General features: G+C 43.7%; 1 protein-coding gene across 1 annotated transcript in view; it reads left to right on the top strand.

The window, feature by feature from the left end:
• Positions 1-20931, top strand: part of ssbp2b (single stranded DNA binding protein 2b) — a 53932-nt gene that overhangs the window by 1021 nt on the left and 31980 nt on the right. The window contains exons 2-4 of the mRNA XM_030767362.1: positions 10766-10838; positions 13826-13887; positions 14002-14086. Coding sequence (XP_030623222.1) covers positions 10766-10838; positions 13826-13887; positions 14002-14086 — 220 coding nt within the window. The remainder of the gene's footprint in view (positions 1-10765; positions 10839-13825; positions 13888-14001; positions 14087-20931) is intronic.

Here is a 20931-nt window from a genome sequence, read left to right as displayed (position 1 = left end):
TTCAGAAAGCATCCCTCTAACTTACGGGCATTCTGTGGAACGAAGTTTTCCCCATGGAAAAAGCCGTAACGCTGAACGTAGTTCTGTTTTTCTGTTGTTAATACTTCTGTTTACTGAGATTTTTGTTCGGTGTTGCCCAAATGCTCTTGATAAAATGACAGAGCCTTTTTTTATACCCCTTTAATTATCATGCTCTACTGGTCACTCAGAAAGTTCTTCACTTCCTGATGCTTCGTACTTCCTCCAGATGAGTGCTCAGAGGTTTTTGAAAAAGAGATCTTCCATAGACTTAATGCAAATCAGCAAGGTTCGATACTTTTCTTAAAAACCGTATTCAGTTTCATGTTGGGACAGCCTGGTTTTACTTGTTTTCTTAGACGTTGAGTTCATAGGACTGGGCTCTTGGGTGTACCTTTTAGTTATTAGCCTTTTCCCTCTGGAGCTGTGTTGGAGACCGATACGTTTTAGTTTGAAAGATGAAGTTTGCGGCTGCGTGTCTGCAGAATAATTACGTTTCAAAGAAAAATCTGCGCGTTACTTAAAGGGTGACTGGCTTTGTAATGATCTGTCAGCTAACATGCCTTTTTTGTTTGTTTGTATGTTTTTTTTTATTTTGTTTCTTTTGGAGGGGGGTGCCATTTGAGATGATTGTTAGTGCACACGCGTAAAGTGACTGTAAGCATTGGGAACTTTGACTGAGTTTTGATGGCTAATGAGTGGATGAAGGCGGAGGTGTCTTATCTGGATGGAGGGGAACAGTATGGCGCGGTATGTTGATGTGGAGGACAATGAAACTCGTCCGTTGCAGCAGTCTTCAAAGTGTCCCTCAGTGTGTCGACAAAAACATGAACCCTACTTTGTGGTTATTGGTCCTTATGAGGTTTTTTGCTTATGCCTGAATTCTTTTCATTCATTATTTTTCTTCCGTTTTGTTGATATGTCATAAATAAGTAAGTAACTCCTCTTTGTCCTCTCTGGAGATGACTCTACATGTCATCTGGTGCATGTATTATTTTTTTATTTCTTGAAGGAAAAAGAATAGCGGTATGTGTCTGACTTTAAGTCCTGACTGTACGTTTTGTAAACAGTGTGTTTGATGGAGACAGTCAGATTCTCAGACTAACTGTTATATTAAGAGCAGTGGCAGGTGAAAAGCAGGCAGACATAGCTCTTCCTCAGTGCCAGTCAGAGAAGAACATTCTGGATGAAAGCATCAGAGCAGAGCACGCTGAGGCGAAGCTCAGGCCTGTTGGGTGACTGGCCGTGTGGAGAGGAGAGCAGGACTGAAGGTCTTGGAAATGAAGAGGTGATTCAGGGGAATGTGACAGAGAGTCACGGCAGTCAGTCAGTCTAGCTCACATCCCACCAGAGACGTTTCAGCTTGACAACAGCTCCCAGAATGCACTGCTCAGTGTTGCTGAGGGTAAATGGGACGATAGGTGAATATAAACCAGAGAAATAGTCGACCCGTTCCCGTGACTTAAAGAAAAGTCAGCCGTCCGTCAGGCGAACTGTCAGCGAGGATCGCCTCTGTGTGATGTGTCGTCTCGTTCTGGCTTGCAGTCTGTGCGTTTTGTTTAGCAAAGTTGAGTTACTGTCGTCCATGGTTAAACAAACTGCATTTCCACATCACACACCCTTCATCAGTCCACAGGTAGTGCTGGACTCAGCAACATTGAGTTATCTGTCGTCTGTGCAATAAACTGGTAAAGGAGAGAGAGAGGGAGCACAGGGAACACTTGTCTTTTCCCTTTTTTTAGAGATATATCTGAGGGTATTATCAGGGCCTGTCAGTTTTATGTGGTGGTAATGTAATATGGAGCCATATATCAGAGACCAGTTCTCTGTGTGTCTGCTGATGTTGCTATGCTGAGTTTGAAGGCTCACCCTTGTGCATTGATAAGGGGGAGAGAGAGAGAGTGCAGTGTAAGTTTGAGGAGATGTATGTTTAGGGAGCAGAACCTCAGTGTCTCCCCTGGTCAGCTTGGGGAGGACAGATAGACCTGTCCACATTACTATGCAAGAGAGTGCATGTGTATGTAGTGCAGGGAGCTTAAGCGTGCAGAACTGGGGAGGCTCAAACAGAGCTGGGGAACCGGGCTTTGCCCCTGTCTCTCCATCTCTCTGGTTCTGGCAACATTCATTTAACAAGCTGTCGTCTAATAATGGCAAGCTAGTGTCAGAAAAAAAGAGTGTTTCTTTGTCCTGTTCCAAAGAAAACACCCAACAGCCCTGTTTGCACTGTGGGCCATAAGCCCAGGGACGTAAGCCCAGGGCTACAAGCAGCGGTGCTGGAGTTCCTGTTGCTGTTGCACCATGGGCCATGTAATCAACGGCAAAATTCGCAACCATGGAGACACAACATTCCATGGACTGATAAACAAAACATTACTAACCACAGCTAACAAAAAATGGATCCCAACACTGTTTCCCTCTTTGCTATTACGGTGCTACATTATATAAGTACAACCCGTCACACGCAAGACGAGGGCACCGCATTAAGAAGACGGTGTATCTGAAACGAGACTAAGAAAGACACAGAAACTTATAATGGAAAAGATACTTATAAACCTCATCATTCAGGACAATTCCCTCAAACTGATGCTGAATGTTTTCATTACCCCAAATTTCTAATAGCACCTCTGTCTCGTTTGCTGTCCAAAATTGTGCCATTTTTTGCCATTTTTTGTATTTCGCCATTTTTTGTATTTAATATAATGTGATATTACAGATCTGTTTTGAGATGGCGTTAGCTAGTTAGCTGTGGTTAGTTTGTTGCCTCTTACTAGAAAGTGTAAACAGAACCGTAACCATAGTAACCATTCATCGTGACCTGTAAGCACCAGGTCTTGGACCTCTGGACCCGGCCATTGAGCTTGGGGGAATGCTATCTTAAAAACCCTTCATAGTTTTGCCTTTTTTTTATCTTTATGGCTTTTATTGCTTTGGAAAAAATTAAATATATCTATATAATTGAATATTTATATAATATTGACTATAGAACATATCACCTTAACACAAATGTGCCAAATTTGTCATCTGTCGCTGGTTTTTGGTCTTTTTTTCTGTTTGTAAATCCTAAAGTGTGGTACGATGTTTACCCTTATGGTGTTTTAGAGGTGTGGAGCTCAGAGGGCAGAGTTCAGAGGGCGGGGTGTGGAATGCGTGGTGTGTATCAGGTGCGGTGCAGGATGTCGTGCACCTCCCAGCCATTTTGGGCATTTCCTGTTATCTTAACTTGAGTGATCGTATTGTTTTGATTTTCTTCTGAAAGAAAATAAAACCACAGTTTGATTGAGGAAACCGGCGCTCTGTTTCAAAGTGGATGCGACTTTTCGAGCGGCCCCGTCTGCGTGTTTCCCTAAGTCTCCCTCTCTTTCATCCTGTGACGGTGTTTTCTCTGTTTGATTTGGTAATAAGGATGTGTTCTCTTTTTTACTTCGTCAGGGGTAAAGCTAAGGGCACTTGTTGTGTCTTTTTTTTTTTATGTCTGTGATGAAAAACTTTGGATCAGTCAGATTGTTTGTCTCCGTGTGTTTGCAGACGGTCAGATGCCTGTGACAGAGCCAGTCAGAGTAAATCCCATGTAAACTGCAGGGACAGACTCCTGCTCCTTTCTCTCAGCTGAGGCATTCGCAGTATCGGTGTCGTCTGCTGGTGCGGCAGGGATCGGAGTTGCTCTCTGCTGTAGTGACCAGTGGTCGTGTCTACCATTAACTTTTTTTTTCCTCTTTCAGTTGCTTATTAGAACTCCTCTATACAAATTAGCCTAAACTTGAGCTGATTCCCAAACAGCATCAAACTGTATTTGTCTCCACTTCACCACAGTTTACCTGAAGAGTAAACACTTAGGGTTCGGGTTAGGGTTAGAACCCTGAGATGGAAACGAGGCCAGCAGTCCGGGCGGTCTCCAGAGGAATCTGATTTCTGTGGGGATCTGTACTGAGGTCGAGCGATGGACACTCGAGGAGGACCACTGTCTTACAACATTTCTCTCTCTCTCTCTTTCTCTCTCTCTCTCTGTCTCTCTTTCTCTCTCTCTTTCTCTGTCTCTCTTTCTCTGTTTCTCTTTCTCTCTCTCTCTCTCTCTCTCTCTCTCTCTCTGTCTCTCTTTCTCTCTCTCTTTCTCTTTCTCTGTCTCTCTTTCTCTTTCTCTTTCTCTCTCTCTCTCTCTCTCTCTCCCTCTCTCTCTCTGTCTCTCTCTCTCTCTCTGTTTCTCTTTCTCTCTCTCTCTCTCTCTCTCTCTCTCTCTCTCTCTGTCTCTCTTTCTCTCTCTCTTTCTCTTTCTCTCTCTCTCTCTCTCTCTCTCTCTGTCTCTCTCTCTCTCTCTGTCTCTCTCTCTCTCTTTCTCTCTCTCTGTCTCTCTGGGTCAGGGAGCTTATGGCCCATGAATGAAACCGTTAGTGCTGAAACTGTTGAGGCAGCACCATGTCTCCTCTACTCCGCCACTGCCGTTCTCCCTCCTCCGCTTGTCTGAGAGCTACGTCACCGGGCGCTGTGTGTGTGTGTGTGTGTGTGTGTGTGTGTGTGTCAGGGGCGGGGGGTGGGGGGTGGGGGGCAGAGCTCGACTGCAGCACAAACACGGTGACCCGGCATTGACCCTGTGCAGGTGTGACTCAGCCAAACCAAGCCAGTCGTGAGGACACAGGTCTGTGTCACAGCGTGGCCTGCCGGCCCAGGGCCCAGTCGCCCCTGTGTCTGTGTGATTAACTCCTCTCATATTTTACTGAGCGGAGAGACCATCACCAGGCAACAGCAGTTTGATTTCTTTATATTTCTGTGTTCTGTGTGTTGGGGACAGAGTCGGTCCCTGTGTGAATGGGAGAGTCAGCACGCTGTTGGCACTGTTCTCGCCGTCGCTCTGCTCGTCTGAAAGGCCAGACGCCTGACTCCACAGCGCACCCAGAAGACCTCTTGATTTTAAACTACAGCAGGAAAAATATGAAGAGAAAAGAAAAAAAAACCAGAAGGCCAATGTTCTGATGACATAATTTTTCCAAATCTACATACACTGTTGTGATTGACAGTAGTTTATGGTAGTAGCACATGCAGTGTGTGTGCCTGAGCACAGGTCACCGGGTCACTCTCACTGAACACATGTTGAGACTGAACCCTCCGGACTGTGTGTGTCCTGACCTGTCCTAAAACACAGGCAGAGCATCCGCCTCCTTCCACTCCATACACTCAAACATCCTTTCATCCTCTGTGTGGGACTGGACCACCCTCCGCTCTGAAACACTGATGGACTTTTTCCTGTTGCGTCTCTCTTGTCGTTTTCTTGCTGAGGAGGGAAACAGACACAAACTCTAAGCCAGTTTACATCACCAACACCAGCTGGGTGTCTGAGACAAACGTTAGCTAAGTCACATTGTCAAGACTAGCGAAGTGCGTGTGAGGTGCAGTTTGCTCGTGAGTTGTGCAGCCCAGTAGTGCATGTCCAGGGGAAGCACGGCAGAGGTTTGACTCACACGAGCTTTTTGTTTTGGAATAGTACCGAGAGCGGTTACCTCCTGTCTTTGACTCTGCGTCCTGCAGCAGGGGCAGTGTTGCCTGATGGGCTGTATACAGATCCTGTCTCTGTGTGGTGTGAGACAGCCACTGTCACATGACTGCCCGGTCTCCGCTCTCTGCAGACGATCAACCGCACAGGAAACGCCAGGGCAGCGCAGACCCCTAATACAGAGCGACCTTCAGCAAATTCTTACAGTCCTGGATGACGCCTCTGTTTTTGTCTTAGGTTTTCTCGTTTGGTTGGTTGTTTTCTTGGCACGAACTCTTGATTGCGAAAGAGATGCTAAAACACGCCATTGGAATACTTCTTGAGGAGAGAAGTGCAGTTATGCCACACCTGGCTTTGAGGATCAAGTGTGTGTTTGTGTGTGTTTGTGTGTATGTGTATCACAGGCCCTCATAGGAAACCCACCCCTACCCTATTATACCCGTCACCATGACGATGCTAAAGTTTTAAGACCTCTGGAGTTTTACATGTTACCCTCCCCTCCCTTGAAGGCTTCCACCGAAGCCCAGTCCTTTTATCTGAGTCTCCATCTGCATCGTTATCCACAGTTTTATCCACATGGCCCAGCCGCTGTGCTTCCCTTCCAAGGATATTTTCTTCTCTCTCTCTCTCTCTCTCTCTCTCTCTCTCTCTCTCATTTGCTCTTTTCTACTATTTTCTACCTTTTACTTTACATCTTGTGTGAAATAGATGAGACACTGCATATCTGACTCTCTCTGTTTTTCTTTTTTTTCCTTTTGATCAGTAGAATATGCCAGAGCAGAGTGGTTTACTGTGTTGTCCTTCCTATCTGATGAATGCTTTTCCTGTGGCTAGAGCACTTTGTTCCATAAAGCTGTTTAAAGAGGAAGTTCAGCCTTTTGTACCGTTAAGGTCAGAATTACGCTGTCCTCGCCACTCTCATAAAATCACACTCAGAACTTTACTCCACCAATACATGCTGGTGTTGTTTGTTGTTTACATTTGGAAATGCTACAAGTATCAGTGTGTGACCTTCACTGGCAAAGGTTAAGTCTACGTCCTTTGGATCCTGTCGTACCCATACTTTTCCTGCATTGAAAACCAGTTATAAAAGATACCGCCATGTTCCGCCTCTTTTGTAAACCTGAATGAGAACAGAATGAGAACAGTGTAAACCTGAATGAGAACAGAATGAGAACACTGCGAACCTGAATGAGAACAGAGAGAGAGCAGTATTTTTTTGTTTGTGAGACAGTGTGTGTGTGAGTGAGTGTGTGTATCTGTGAGTGTGTGAATGTGTGTGTGTGTATTTGTGTTTGCGTTTGTGTGTGTATGTGAGAGAGAGAGATAAGAAAGAGAGTGAGAGACTGTGTGTGTGTCTGTGTTTATGTACTTATGTGTGTGTGTGTGTGTGTGTGTGTGTGTCTGTCAGGGGTGTAAGAAAATATTGATAATACTGAGCATCGCAATATTATCTTCTGTGATACGATATCGATTCTCAAAAACACTATCGATTTTTAATTAATAGTTTATATTTAAAGATTCGTTGGAGACAGTAGTACATTTCGTGTTGTGTTTAAGCCCTAGTCCAACAGATAGCGATGTTGTAATCTATCATCAGCCATTTGACTCTTCCACTCCAACTTAACAATGTAAACTGAGACAGGAGGTAGCATAAGGGTGCACCACTAACGTTAGCATTAGCATTAGTTTTGCTATTGCTACCGTTACCACCGACGGCTGAATCCGAAAGAGTTGGACCGGCTCCCGTGGTGTGCAGAGCTGAAGTGTGGGCTCCTATTGGCTCCCACAATAAAGAAGGCACTACAGAAATCAACAAGAGCTGTTCCGTTTGCAAAATGTGCCATGCTAAAATCAAATACTCAGGGAACACAGCTAATCTGAGAGCACACTTAGTAAGACACCTTTCTGATATACAGCTAACGGAACAGCAAACGGCTAACGTAAAACAAGTGGATCTAAAATTAGATTTTAAAAATAGCAGTATATCGCCTTGCTTACAGTATCGCACTATATCGCAATATATTGAATTGTAGCCCCTGTATTGGGATACGAATAATATTGCCAGATTCTTGCCGATACACAGCCTCAGTGTCTGTGTGTGTGTGTATGTATTTGTTTGTGTATATTTAGGTTAGTCTGTGTGTGTGTGTGTGTGTGTGTGTGTGTGTGTGTGTGTGTGTGTGTGTGTGCGCGTGTGTGTCTGGAGGAGAGCAGTGATGGTGGTATTTAAAGGAGAATATGGCCATATCTGGCCTTGTATCAGGTGAGCTGAACTGGACTGGTGGACTTTTTTTTTTTTTTCACACCAAATGTAATTCCTCTGAAGCCTCATTTTTTCTGATTATTAGCTGGAGGTCATATAGGGGAAGTTTATCTCATTTTTTCTGATTATTTGATAGCTGGGGATCATATAGGGGAAGTTTATCTCTGTGTGTGAAGATAAGGTTCCTCTGAACGTGTTTGGTAGAGTCCTTGTTTGGTCTTTCTAAGCTGTCCTCCGAGTCAGAGCAGACTGAGGAGTCGCTGCGGCAAGTCACATCGCTGTGACCAGGTCTCACTCTTAGTCCCACAGTAACAGGTCTCACTGTTAGTCCCACAGTAACAGGTCTCACTCTTAGTCCTACAGTAACAGGTCTCACTCTTAGTCCTACAGTAACAGGTCTCACTCTTAGTCCTACAGTAACAGGTCTCACTGTTAGTCCTTCAGTAACAGTAACAGGTCTCACTGTTAGTCCCACAGTAACAGGTCTCACTGTTAGTCCTTCAGTAACAGTAACAGGTCTCACTGTTAGTCCCACAGTAACAGTAACAGGTCTCACTCTTAGTCCTACAGTAACAGGTCTCACTGTTAGTCCTTCAGTAACAGTAACAGGTCTCACTGTTAGTCCCACAGTAACAGGTCTCACTGTTAGTCCTTCAGTAACAGTAACAGGTCTCACTGTTAGTCCTACAGTAACAGGTCTCACTGTTAGTCCCACAGTAACAGTAACAGGTCTCACTGTTAGTCCTACAGTAACAGGTCTCACTGTTAGTCCCACAGTAACAGTAACAGGTCTCACTGTTAGTCCTTCAGTAACAGTAACAGGTCTCACTGTTAGTCCCACAGTAACAGTAACAGGTCTCACTGTTAGTCCTACAGTAACAGGTCTCACTGTTAGTCCCACAGTAACAGGTCTCACTGTTAGTCCCACAGTAACAGTAACAGGTCTCACTGTTAGTCCCACAGTAACAGGTCTCACTGTTAGTCCCACAGTAACAGTAACAGGTCTCACTGTTAGTCCTACAGTAACAGGTCTCACTGTTAGTCCCACAGTAACAGTAACAGGTCTCACTGTTAGTCCTACAGTAACAGGTCTCACTGTTAGTCCTTCAGTAACAGTAACAGGTCTCACTGTTAGTCCTTCAGTAACAGTAACAGGTCTCACTGTTAGTCCCACAGTAACAGTAACAGGTCTCACTGTTAGTCCCACAGTAACAGAAACAGGTCTCACTGTTAGTCCCACAGTAACAGGTCTCACTGTTAGTCCTACAGTAACAGTAACAGGTCTCACTGTTAGTCCCACAGTAACAGTAACAGGTCTCACTGTTAGTCCCACAGTAACAGTAACAGGTCTCACTGTTAGTCCTACAGTAACAGGTCTCACTGTTAGTCCCACAGTAACAGTAACAGGTCTCACTGTTAGTCCTACAGTAACAGTAACAGGTCTCACTGTTAGACCTACAGTAACAGGTCTCACTGTTAGTCCTTCAGTAACAGGTCTCACTGTTAGTCCCACAGTAACAGTAACAGGTCTCACTGTTAGTCCTTCAGGAACAGTAACGGGTCTCACTGTTAGTCCCACAGTAACAGTAACAGGTCTCACTGTTAGTCCCACAGTAACAGAAACAGGTCTCACTGTTAGTCCCACAGTAACAGTAACAGGTCTCACTGTTAGTCCTTCAGGAACAGTAACAGGTCTCACTGTTAGTCCCACAGTAACAGTAACAGGTCTCACTGTTAGTCCTTCAGTAAGAGAAACAGGTCTCACTGTTAGTCCTTCAGTAACAGTAACAGGTCTCACTGTTAGTCCTTCAGTAACAGAAACAGGTCTCACTGTTAGTCCTTCAGTAACAGTAAAGGGTCTCACTGTTAGTCCTACAGTAACAGGTCTCACTGTTAGTCCTTCAGTAAGAGAAACAGGTCTCACTGTTAGTCCTTCAGTAAGAGAAACAGGTCTCACTGTTAGTCCCACAGTAACAGTAACAGGTCTCACTGTTAGTCCTTCAGTAAGAGAAACAGGTCTCACTGTTAGTCCTTCAGTAACAGGTCTCACTGTTAGTCCTACAGTAACAGTAACAGGTCTCACTGTTAGTCCTACAGTAACAGTAACAGGTCTCACTGTTAGTCCTATAGTAACAGTAACAGGTCTCACTGTTAGTCCTATAGTAACAGTAACAGGTCTCACTGTTAGTCCTTCAGTTACAGGTTTCACTGTTAGTCCTACAGTAACAGTAACAGGTCTCACTGTTAGTCCCTCAGTAACAGGTCTCACTGTTAGTCCTATAGTAACAGTAACAGGTCTCACTGTTAGTCCTTCAGTAACAGGTCTCACTGTTAGTCCTTCAGTAACAGTAACAGGTCTCACTGTTAGTCCTTCAGTAACAGGTCTCACTGTTAGTCCTACAGTAACAGGTCTCACTGTTAGTCCTACAGTAACAGTAACAGGTCTCACTGTTAGTCCTTCAGTAACAGTAACAGGTCTCACTGTTAGTCCTTCAGTAATAGTAACAGGTCTCACTGTTAGTCCCACAGTAATAGTAACAGGTCTCACTGTTAGTCCCACAGTAACAGTAACAGGTCTCACTGTTAGTCCTTCAGTAACAGTAACAGGTCTCACTGTTAGTCCTTCAGTAACAGGTCTCACTGTTAGTCCTTCAGTAACAGTAACAGGTCTCACTGTTAGTATTTCTGAAATGCCATGGAGACCAGTGGACAAAGGTTAAGTGTAAAAAGAATGAAAGCTTTAAGCTCCCTTGTATAAAGCTGACAATTACATCTCTCTCTCTCTCTCTCCCTTTTTCTCTCTCACTCTGTCTCTCTTTCTCTTTTCTCTCTCTCTGACTCTCACTCTCTCTCTCACTCTCTCCTTCTCTCTCTCTCTCTCTGTCTCTCTCTCTCACTCTCTCCCTCTCTGTCTCTCTCTTTCTCTCTCCCTTTCTGTCTCTCGCTCTGTCTCTTTCTCTCTCTCCCTCATTCTCTCCCTCTCTCTCTCTCTCTCTCAGGTTAGCGCTCTACGTGTATGAATATTTGCTTCATGTAGGTGCTCAGAAATCAGCGCAGACCTTCCTGTCGGAGGTAAGGTGGTTTTTTTTTTCTTTTTAAGGATGTCCAGGCAGACTGGGCCATGGAAGCGTGGTGCCTCTCTCCTGGGGCTCCAGCTAATTTAATTACACACAGACAATATGCTGAGCAAGCAAGACACATAAGACACATTAGATGTTTGGTGTGCACTTAATGGGATTGGAAGAGAGTCAGTGCATCACCATAAAAAGGCTAAACTATTCCAGTCAGGGGGAGGAGGGTGAGAGATCTGCTGCTGGCCTGGTGGACTTTTACTCCAGTGTGGAGAGTAAAGAGGTCTGCTCAGGACAGAGGAGTTCCCTGTGTGACTGTGATCTAAAACAACAGTCCTTTAGAGTCTGATTGTGTCATATTCAGACATAGATTCCAGTGGTTTCCTGCTGCCGCAGCAGCTGAATAGCGCAGTAGGAAGGCTAGACAGACTTACTCTCTGACTGTAAACAGTACATTGAGAAATTCCTTATTCCACATTCCACATTCCACATTCCATTTTCCATATTTTGTGTCGGGACATTCAGAGAGCAGTTGTCAGGGTGATGCTGGATTTTGTCTCTCACATTCTCACATTCTGCTTTTATGCTAATATCATGGATGTCACATGGGACGATGTACTGGTCAATGCAGAAAAGACAAAAGCCCAAAGACAGTCCATAGACAAATGCAAAGACAATACACAGATACTCACAGACAGTTCACAGACGAAGCACAGACAATTCACCAATATTCACTAGAGGTGTAACGGTATGCCAAATTCACCGTTCAGTATTTTTCAGTACAGTGAAAAAAGGCCTGCAAAACATGAAATTCCTTTTCATTTACTATGAATTTAACTTGTAAACATATAAACTTGTACAAACTTGTAACTTTTGTGCTTTGAAAGAGACATGTTTTTTTTTTTTTTTTAAGGAACTATACCCACGTGTTCCTCACATAAAAAAAATTTTGGTACACAAGCCTTTGGCCTTTAGTGGTTTTCACAGTTTGTTTCCAGTGACTCCGCATTTGTCAATCTGTGTTCCCTGTAGAGCCTTTTAAACATCTTTGCAAATACGGAAAACTGCTATATGATATTTCATATGTCATTCCTATTGAATTGATATCGAATCAGAATCTAATCGGATTGAATCGAATCGTTTGCGTGTGAATCATAATCGAATCGAACCATATTTATTGTTCACTCATTTCCTGAACAATAAGCCCACACCATTCATTCATTCAGAAAAAAAACCATAAAGCGTGACAAAGATCACGCACGTTATTTGTACTGATCAGACGACAGACAAACATAATACGACACTCCAAGCCCACAGCTCCCAGTCAGAAGTCCACTATTTACAATAAATGTCCCAACACCGTAAAGTGCAGAGTTCTTTTGAAGTCTTTTTCAATGCGGCAGCGCGCTGACCAATAGCATAGTTACTCCTCCATGAACGGGACTCAGTGGCCCTGTTTAAAAACCCCTCGTCTCACCAGCCGGTGAAGAAATGATCCCGCAAAGAAGAGAAAAGGAAAAACACCAAAAAGAAAATGAAGAGATCTACTCCATTCGTTCACGAAAGAAGAGGAAGAAGAAAAAAACTCGTAATCCGTATAAAGTGTGACGATAATCCACACTAGTGTTGTCCAACGTCACAAACAACAGCCTCTCACACCGCACCGCTCCCCTCAACCTAAAAAAAAAAACCTCTCTCCTGTCCCACCAACGCCTCCTGCTGATTGGCAGACCAGCCAATGGGAACTCAGTCTGATTGGCAGACCAGCCAATGGGAATTCGGTCCCTTTCCAGTGTTTGTTTCCTGTTGCTTTGCATCTGACGAACCCGTCTCAGGAGTGTTTACTCATTAATAAAGCAGTTACATCAGTAGACGTGTCAGTGAGTACATGCACAAAAGACACATTTGGACACATATCATTTTAATGGGTGAACATTACAGGACCCACACTGCCCCTCTCTCTCTGAGAGGTCATTCAGTGTCAGTGACAGAAAATACAGTTCATTAAAATGTATAATGCCCGTCTGTCTAAACTCTGTGTGTCTGTGTGTGTGTGTGTGTGTGTGTGTGTGTTTGAGTCATTGCATTTGTCTGTGTATGTGTGTTTCTGTGAGCACGTTTATGTGTCTCAGGTTGTATGTACATATGTGTGCGTATGTGTGTTTGTGTGTGTGCTTGTGTATGTGTGTGTCTCATTGTGTGTACATGTGTGTGGTGTATCTGTCAATATATATGTATGTGTGTGTTGTTCGTTGTCGTGTGTGTGTGTGTGTGTGTGTGTATATATATATGTGTGTGTGTTAGCATATCTGACTCTAAGCTTGGCTGAGGTATGAGACAGTAGCTACAGAGTCAGTAATATTCTTTGGATGAGTTATTTCGGTGCTGTTCGTCTGACACTAGTCCAAATCTGTGTGGGTTTTAAAGCTGTTTAGGTGGTGGGTGTTGTGTGGTTTTCTGTAGCCTGTGCTGTCGTGTTAATTTACTTTGAATGGGCCGGAAAAAGCCCTGTGTGTCCCTCCCTGATCCCGGTCTCTCCCCAGCTGACAGGCTCACGTTTGATTGACGGTCCGTCTTCTCTTCCTTTCTCCTTTGCCCTGTGACCTCGCTCTCCCAATTAATAGGATAAATGACAGTTTTGATGAAGACTCTGTAAGATATTTGTTTAATGTTTGTTTGGTATTTGTTTCATCAAACTCAGTCCTGTTATAACTGTAGTGACTTCAGTAGAAAAGGACATGAAAGGTGAAGGAGTCATGAAAAAGAACTTGAACAGTCAATCAGACACCTCATATACTTATTAAACCCAGGTCTGCTCAATCAGACACCTCATATACTTATTAAACCCAGGTCCAGTTTTGCCCATACCCCCCCCCCCCCCCCCCCCCCCCCACACACACACCCCTTTCCTGAGTGTGAAGCGTGAGTTGGTGTAAGTTTCCTGATTGTGAAGTGAGAGATGGTGTCAGTGTGTTCTCTTGTCCACAGATAAGATGGGAGAAGAACATTACTTTAGGAGAGCCTCCAGGGTTCCTCCACTCCTGGTGGTGGTGAGTGTTTGTGAGAGGTCCTCTGCTCCAGCACTGAGAAACACATAATGTTAAATTGGTTACTATGTAAAGGGACCCTTCCATAACACAGTCCTGTTTGCTGGTATGTTGCAGTGTGTTTTGGGATCTGTACTGCGCTGCCCCAGAGCGGAGAGAGACATGTGAACATTCCAGCGAAGCCAAGGCTTTCCACGATTACGTGAGTTTCCCCAACTTGACCTGAGTCACTGGACGCCTCTTTTTTTTGTTGTTTTTGTTGTTTGTTTTTTTCATTTCTACTGTGTTGTTTCTTCTTCAGTGATGTGTCAAAAATAACATGTGGATTTTAGGGCTAAAAGGGTTACAAAAGAACTGAAATTAATATATAAATTATTTTGCATTTTTAACTTTTAACTTTTAAATACTAATATTTACATGTGTGTCTTCATAGTTTGTCTCTGATGTGGAGCAGTCTGTATTTCTCCTGTGCTGTGTGGTGTGGAGAAGCTGAAGTTTCAGTCTGTAAAATAATTTGAATGTTTCGTGTAAAACTATTAATCTTGCAGTATGCTGTAGCGATTACAGCCTAAACATTTCTTGTAATTTGTGTGAACTTTATTACCAGTAGAACGAGGAAGTTGTTGTCATAGCAATAAGGTGTGATGTCATTAGATGGGGAGCGATTGGACTTAAACATTCCAGACGACAGAGACTCTGCTCACACAGGCTATGGTCTGTGTTAGCTTGACTGTACTGGTTTAGGTCTGTGCTCTTGTGTATGAGTCCTGTTCCAGTGGTTTGGGATGGAGCAGGTGTCGCTAATCAGGTCACTGTGGAACGGTCGCTGTGAGAGATCAGACCGCAGTGGGACGGTCGCTGTGAGAGATCAGACCGCAGTGGGACGGTCGCTGTGAGAGATCAGACCGCAGTGGGACGGTCGCTGTGAGAGATCAGACCGCTGTGGGACGGTCGCTGTGAGAGATCAGACCGCAGTGGGACGGTCGCTGTGAGAGATCAGACCGCAGTGGGACGGTCGCTGTGAGAGATCAGACCGCAGTGGGACGGTCGCTGTGAGAGATCAGACCGCTGTGGGACGGTCGCTGTGAGAGATCAGACCGCAGTGGGACGGTCGCTGTGAGAGATCAGTTCTCTGTGGGAACGGTCGCTGAGAGAGATCAGATCACTGTGGGACGGTCATGGTGAGAGGTTGGACTAAAGGCTTTTATAGGGTGCCTTCCACACACAGCCCTTGAGCAGACTGGAGAGGGCTTAAGATTCTCTGGACGCACCAGCGTAGAGAAACCTACGCTACACGGCTCTCTTGTGAACGGACGTCAATGTTCTCCTGAAGACAAATGAAAACTTTTCTTTTTCAGTTCAGTTTCTGTCAGGCTGTGCAGTGTTAAGTGCTCAGGGAAGTTCAGGTGAAGATAAGTAGAGTTTTTTGAAATTGAATCGAGTTCATAGTTATGAGGTTGCTGGGGAGTTTGGCCCACACACTCAGCCTCTCCTCTAATGCCAATTAGCTGCATTTCCTCTGAGTACTTCTGGAGTGGAAACACACCAGGAGTAATTACAGACTACCTTACAATCACAAACAGCCTTGCCCTGGACGGCTAATTGTCAGTTGAGCATAGAGCAACAGCTCTGTACACCACCTCACTCTTTTTGGAACTAAGAATGATAAAAAAAAAAAAAAAAACTTGAATATGATAAATGCTAAAAACTTGTTATTGACTTGAAATTGTTTGTGCATCATTGTGAAACATCAGCTGTCTGATTCACTGAATGTCTTGTTAGATGTTGTAATATAGGGCTTGTTTTTCCATGCTGGGTTTACAGACTTATGAAGGAAAATGTGTTTCATTAAGCCCTTGTAAAGTCTTCGTCTGGAGGCCACGTGGAAAAAAACTCTTTTGTCGTCGTTTGAACTTCCTCGGCTGTCGTTGGCCGCGCTCTGTAACTCTGTTCTCAGAAACAGTGACCCTGACAACAGAGGAGTGTGGTCTGCTGTTTCGACATGGCTCTCAGCCTTGTTCTTCCTCCCTGAGGTAGAGCTGAACACACACAGCGCAGACACTGGGAACCAGCCTGCTGGTCATCTCTCCAGACTGGATCAAAAGGTCACCCTCTTCTCCATCCGTGTGACAGGGAGAGTTCAATGCTACGGCCTTCGCATACGAGAGTCTCCGTGGGTCTCGGCTAGAGAGAGAAGAGTAGGGCTGAAACGCTAGCTTGTCTAGTCTGCTCTGGGCCAAGCCTTTTTCTCTGGCTTGTTCTGAGTGCACTGATGTTCTGTGTGTGTGTGTGTGTGTGTGTGTGTGTGTGTGTGTGTGTGTGTGTGTGTGTGTGGGGCTGGCTCAGAGCGACGTGTACTGACATGCCAATAAGGGCTGCCACTGCACATAGTGGTGCAGCACCGTACTGGTTGTAGCTGTCAGAGAGGGCTAATGCACTTTCACTTCCCGCTGGGTTGTGTTGGGTTCCAGACTAATTGAGGTCCAGGCAGGATTATAGCTTTAATGGAATCTGCTCCAGACCAGTCTCCCTCAAGGACCGGCATACTGGTTTCCTCAGCAGTGCGTGTGGTGGACAGGGTAGATTTGGGCAGTGGTTAGCAGTTGGTCATGCTATTTGATGGTGATAAATTCAGTGGTTTTTCCATAGACCAGCAGAGACTAGATCGACAATCCAGACCTCACTATTCCATTGTTAGCTGGACTTCACTCAGACACACGGCTTCTCTCTCTCAGGCCGTTTGAATAGTGTGAATTAATCAGTTCAGAATGTTCTTGCTTATATATTCTCATATTCTTTTTCTCTCTGTGTGTGTGTGTATGTGTGTGTGTGTAGAATAGAATGCCTTTATTGTCATTGCACATTGTTGTACAACAGAATTTGGTGTGCAGCCCCTGAGACGGTACATTTAACATTCGACGCACACACACACACACACACAAACACACACGCACACAAGATAATAAATATAATAAAGAAAGATAATAAAAAAAATAGATAAATAAAATAGAAGAAAAAAAGAAGCAGCATATGAGAAGCTACTGTTGTTCATTGTACCAAAGGCTATTGCACCATGTAAAACATCATTGCCCTGTGCCAAAATGAACCACTGTACCAATATTACTGTGTGTGTGAAAAAGGTCTGAATTTGAACAGAATCATTCCAATGCTGTTTGAGAGCTGGTAGAATCACACTGGTGACCTTGAGAAAGGTGTGTTTATTCTCAAAGGGGTGTAGACACTGTGGCATCATTCCTTCTCCCTGTTGCTATTACATGTGAAGCTCTCTGAGGGTGAAGGGCAGAAGACTGAACCAGTCTGAATCACACTGAATCAATCTGAAACACACTGAACCAGTCTGAATCACACTGAATCAATCTGAATCACACTGAATCAATCTGAATCACATTGAATCAATCTGAAATAGGCCGAAGGAGGCTGAAGGAGGAGCTTTGTTTTGGTGAATGATTAGTGTGAGAGGGAGTTGCTCTCCTGCATGTGTGTTTTTTGCCAGCAGGTTCTGCTCTTCATCAACCATGTTTTTTTTAGAGTTTAACATATTCAGAGTTGAGGAGCCCCCTATCTGAAAACATTCTCTTACCAGTAAATCATATGTCAATTAGCCTGACACATGATTTACGCTTTGACACCAGGGCTAACTGACACGATTTACGCTTTGACACCAGGGCTAACTGACACATGATTTACTGGTAAGAGAATGTTTTCATAAATCATGTGTCAGTTAGCCCTGGTGTCAAAGTCAGCCCTCTTCAGCTGGTGTCAGTGCTGCATGGGATGTTGGGTGGAGTTGCAATGCTCTGGGATGCAGCTCAAATTTGGGTGGTGCCATATTGTGTTTGGGTGATACCATATTGAGTTTGGGTGGTGCCATATTGAGTTTGGGTGGTACCATATTGTGTTTGGGTGGTGCCATATTGTGTTTTTTAGGTGGTACCATGTTGAATTAAGGTGGTGCCATATTGTGTTGGGGTGGTGCCATGTTGAGTTTGGGTGGTGCCATATTGTGTTTGGGTGGTGCAATATTGAGTTTGGGTGGTGCCATATTGTGTTTGGGTGGTGCCATATTGAGTTTGGGTGGTGCCATATTGTGTTTGGGTGGTGCCATATTGTGTTTGGGTGGTGCCATGTTGAGTTTGGGTGGTGCCATGTTGTGTTTGGGTGGTGCCATGTTGAGCTTGGGTGGTGCCATATTGTGTTTGGGTGGTACCATATTGTGTTTTGGTGGTGCCATGTTGAGTTTGGGTGGTGCCATGTTGTGTTTGGGTGGTGCCATATTGTGTTTGGGTGGTGTCATATTGTGTTTGGGTGGTGCCATGTTGTGTTTGGGTGGTGCCATATTGAGTTGGGGTAGTGCTTTATTTAAAATTGGTGGCTCTATATTTAATTAGCGTGATGGTGGTGCTGGGCAGTATGACCAAAAAATTGTATCACAGTATATTTTAAGATTCTGGAGGTTTCACGGTATATCACGGTATGTATTCATGTATGTATTTCTTTCTTTATTTATTTACTTTTGTATGATTTGGCCTTTATATAGGTTTGTAGGGGCTTGTCCTACTGGCAAGACTATGTAGAATCTAAAAACATTTTAATTTCATCATGTATATAATGAAGGCTTTGATTACTGTAGGGTTTGCTTTGCCTCACAAAATGATACAATATATGAAGGAATCAGTATGCAAGGAATCAATCACAGAAGTTAACAGAGTTAACAGTTTTTAATGCGCAAACTGCAATGTAGTAAAAACAGAACTTAAAACTAAATGGATATGCCAACGATTTTAACATCCTTTTTAAAGAAAATATTTTATGATAGTTCTGTAAACACTATAAACTGAAATAAAATAGCCTACTCAGAGTGTTTAAGTATTCAGAGACATATTTCTCAAATTTTCTTTTGCACAAGTAATAAAGAAGCTCAGTGTTAATTCACAGTATGTTATCCTTCAAGCCAAAGGTATTCAGGTATTACAGTGGCTGTTGATCAGTCACAACTCCCTTGGTTCTCCATGTAACACATAAAACATTCCCAATTTTAATGTGCATTAATATTATCCTTCAAGCCAAAGGTATTCAAGTATTCAAAAGGGCTGTATTGCTCAGCCAATGCCAACACCCAGTATACCCTTTAGCGGTGCAATTTTGTAAACGTGTGACTATTAGTGTTACAAATTGTTGTGTGCCATGGTGTTTTGCCCTGTTAAAGAGAATAAGTGGGTAAATAATTAATTAATTATGGGTCATGATTTTCGAATTTTTGAATTAAATTATAACATATTGCATAGTTTATGCGACTATCGTCTTGTCTTGAATATATTTTCCCTTGTTTTTACCAGTACCTGTTAGTAAGTACTCACCAACAAACCAACGAAAACAAATATCCCCAACTAGCAAAATTAGCAAGGGCATACATGTGTGTGCCCGCAATGTCTGTGCCATCAGAGAGGGTGTTTTCCACGGCAGGACTTATTGTCAACAGACTGCGCTCTGGTCTTCATCAGGGCCATGTGAACATACCCATTTCTCTAAATAAACATATGGAACAGGCTATAGGCCTGAACAGTTGCTCAGATTAGCCTTTATGAAGACGGACGTGTTAAAAATGAATGTTCATGTCAGCATCACTCAGGTATGTTCAGAATTTAGACATGTTCAAAATCATTATCAGTATCATTATGGCTAAGGTGAGGTCAGCACACATTTTCCACTGATGCATTAAACAGTTTGTTTTGATACTGACTGAAACGACAAACTCACACAGGCACCGTTTGAGCTGCAGTAGCACTGATATGTCTCTGTATGAGAAATACAGACATAAGTCACACAGGCACCGTTTGAGCTGCATTAACACTGATATGTCTCTATATGAGAAATACAGACATAAGTCTATGATTTTCCTTTATTGCTTGCGACCTTCGAAGAATGGACGAATAGTTCCAAGTGAATATGGAATAGTATTCTTGCTTGAAATGCCCATCCCTTTAATTAATTGTTGTGTTATAAAGTTATAACCCTTAGTTAGAAGGTACACACAGTTAATAAGGCTCCCCTCTCAATACACTCTGCACAGCGCTTCATAGCACCTCTAACGGCAAATAATATTGTATAATGTGCTGCCTATCTAAGCGTTACAGCTGTTGTATCAGCTATGCTACAGTGTGGCGATATATCAAAAAATCATACTGTACTGAAAATTAAAACAGGTATACCGGTATGAACTGGTATACCGTCCAGCACTACATAATGGTATACATTCGGTCCCCGACTTGCGATGGACTGACTTACGATTTTTCGACTTTACGGTGGTGCGAAAGCGGTATGCATTCAGTAGAAACTGCACTTCGAATTTTGAATTTTGATCTTTTCCCAGGCTAGCGATATGCGGATCGATACTCTCTCGTGATGCAAGCTGCAGCTCCCAGTTGTCATATGAGTCAACTGTCGAGGGACTATTTCATGTGTACGTCTACACGCGCAGTGATTAGGCGCAGTGATTAGGCGCAGTGATTAGGCGTATCGTAGAGTGTTACGCAGGATATGGGCAGTTGGATCCGATCTGTCCAGCTGTCTGGCTGGTGATCAACGATGTGATCACAGTAAACAGGCGTTTCTGAGCACGTGTAAGGTAGGCTAGGCTAAGCTACGATGTTCAGTAGGTTAGATGTACTGCAATAAATGCAGTTTCGTCTTGACTTACGTCGGGTTTATCGGGGCGTAACCCCATCGTAAGTCGGGGGGCACCTGTATTTAAATTGGGTGGCCATATAGTGAATGTGGGCGGTGCTATATTGAGTGAGGATGTTGTCCCTACCGATCAAGTCACATTAACTGTTATTAAAAGTTATTAAATGTTATTTTCACCAGAGCCCCAAGGTGCAGAATTGCAGATGTTTGTCATTAGTCATCAGTGCCTTGTTTACAGCTTGTTTCCATGGTAATCTTCACTGAACTTCAACAGAAAAAGAAGTTGAAAGTTCATTTTTTCACAGTGGCGTTTGAAATAGAAAACAGCATCTGAACACTCCT

This window comes from Chanos chanos, chromosome 3 (assembly GCF_902362185.1).
Source record: "Chanos chanos chromosome 3, fChaCha1.1, whole genome shotgun sequence".
In the NCBI taxonomy this organism is placed as follows: domain Eukaryota; kingdom Metazoa; phylum Chordata; class Actinopteri; order Gonorynchiformes; family Chanidae; genus Chanos; species Chanos chanos.
This window is presented reverse-complemented; position numbering and strand designations above follow the sequence as displayed.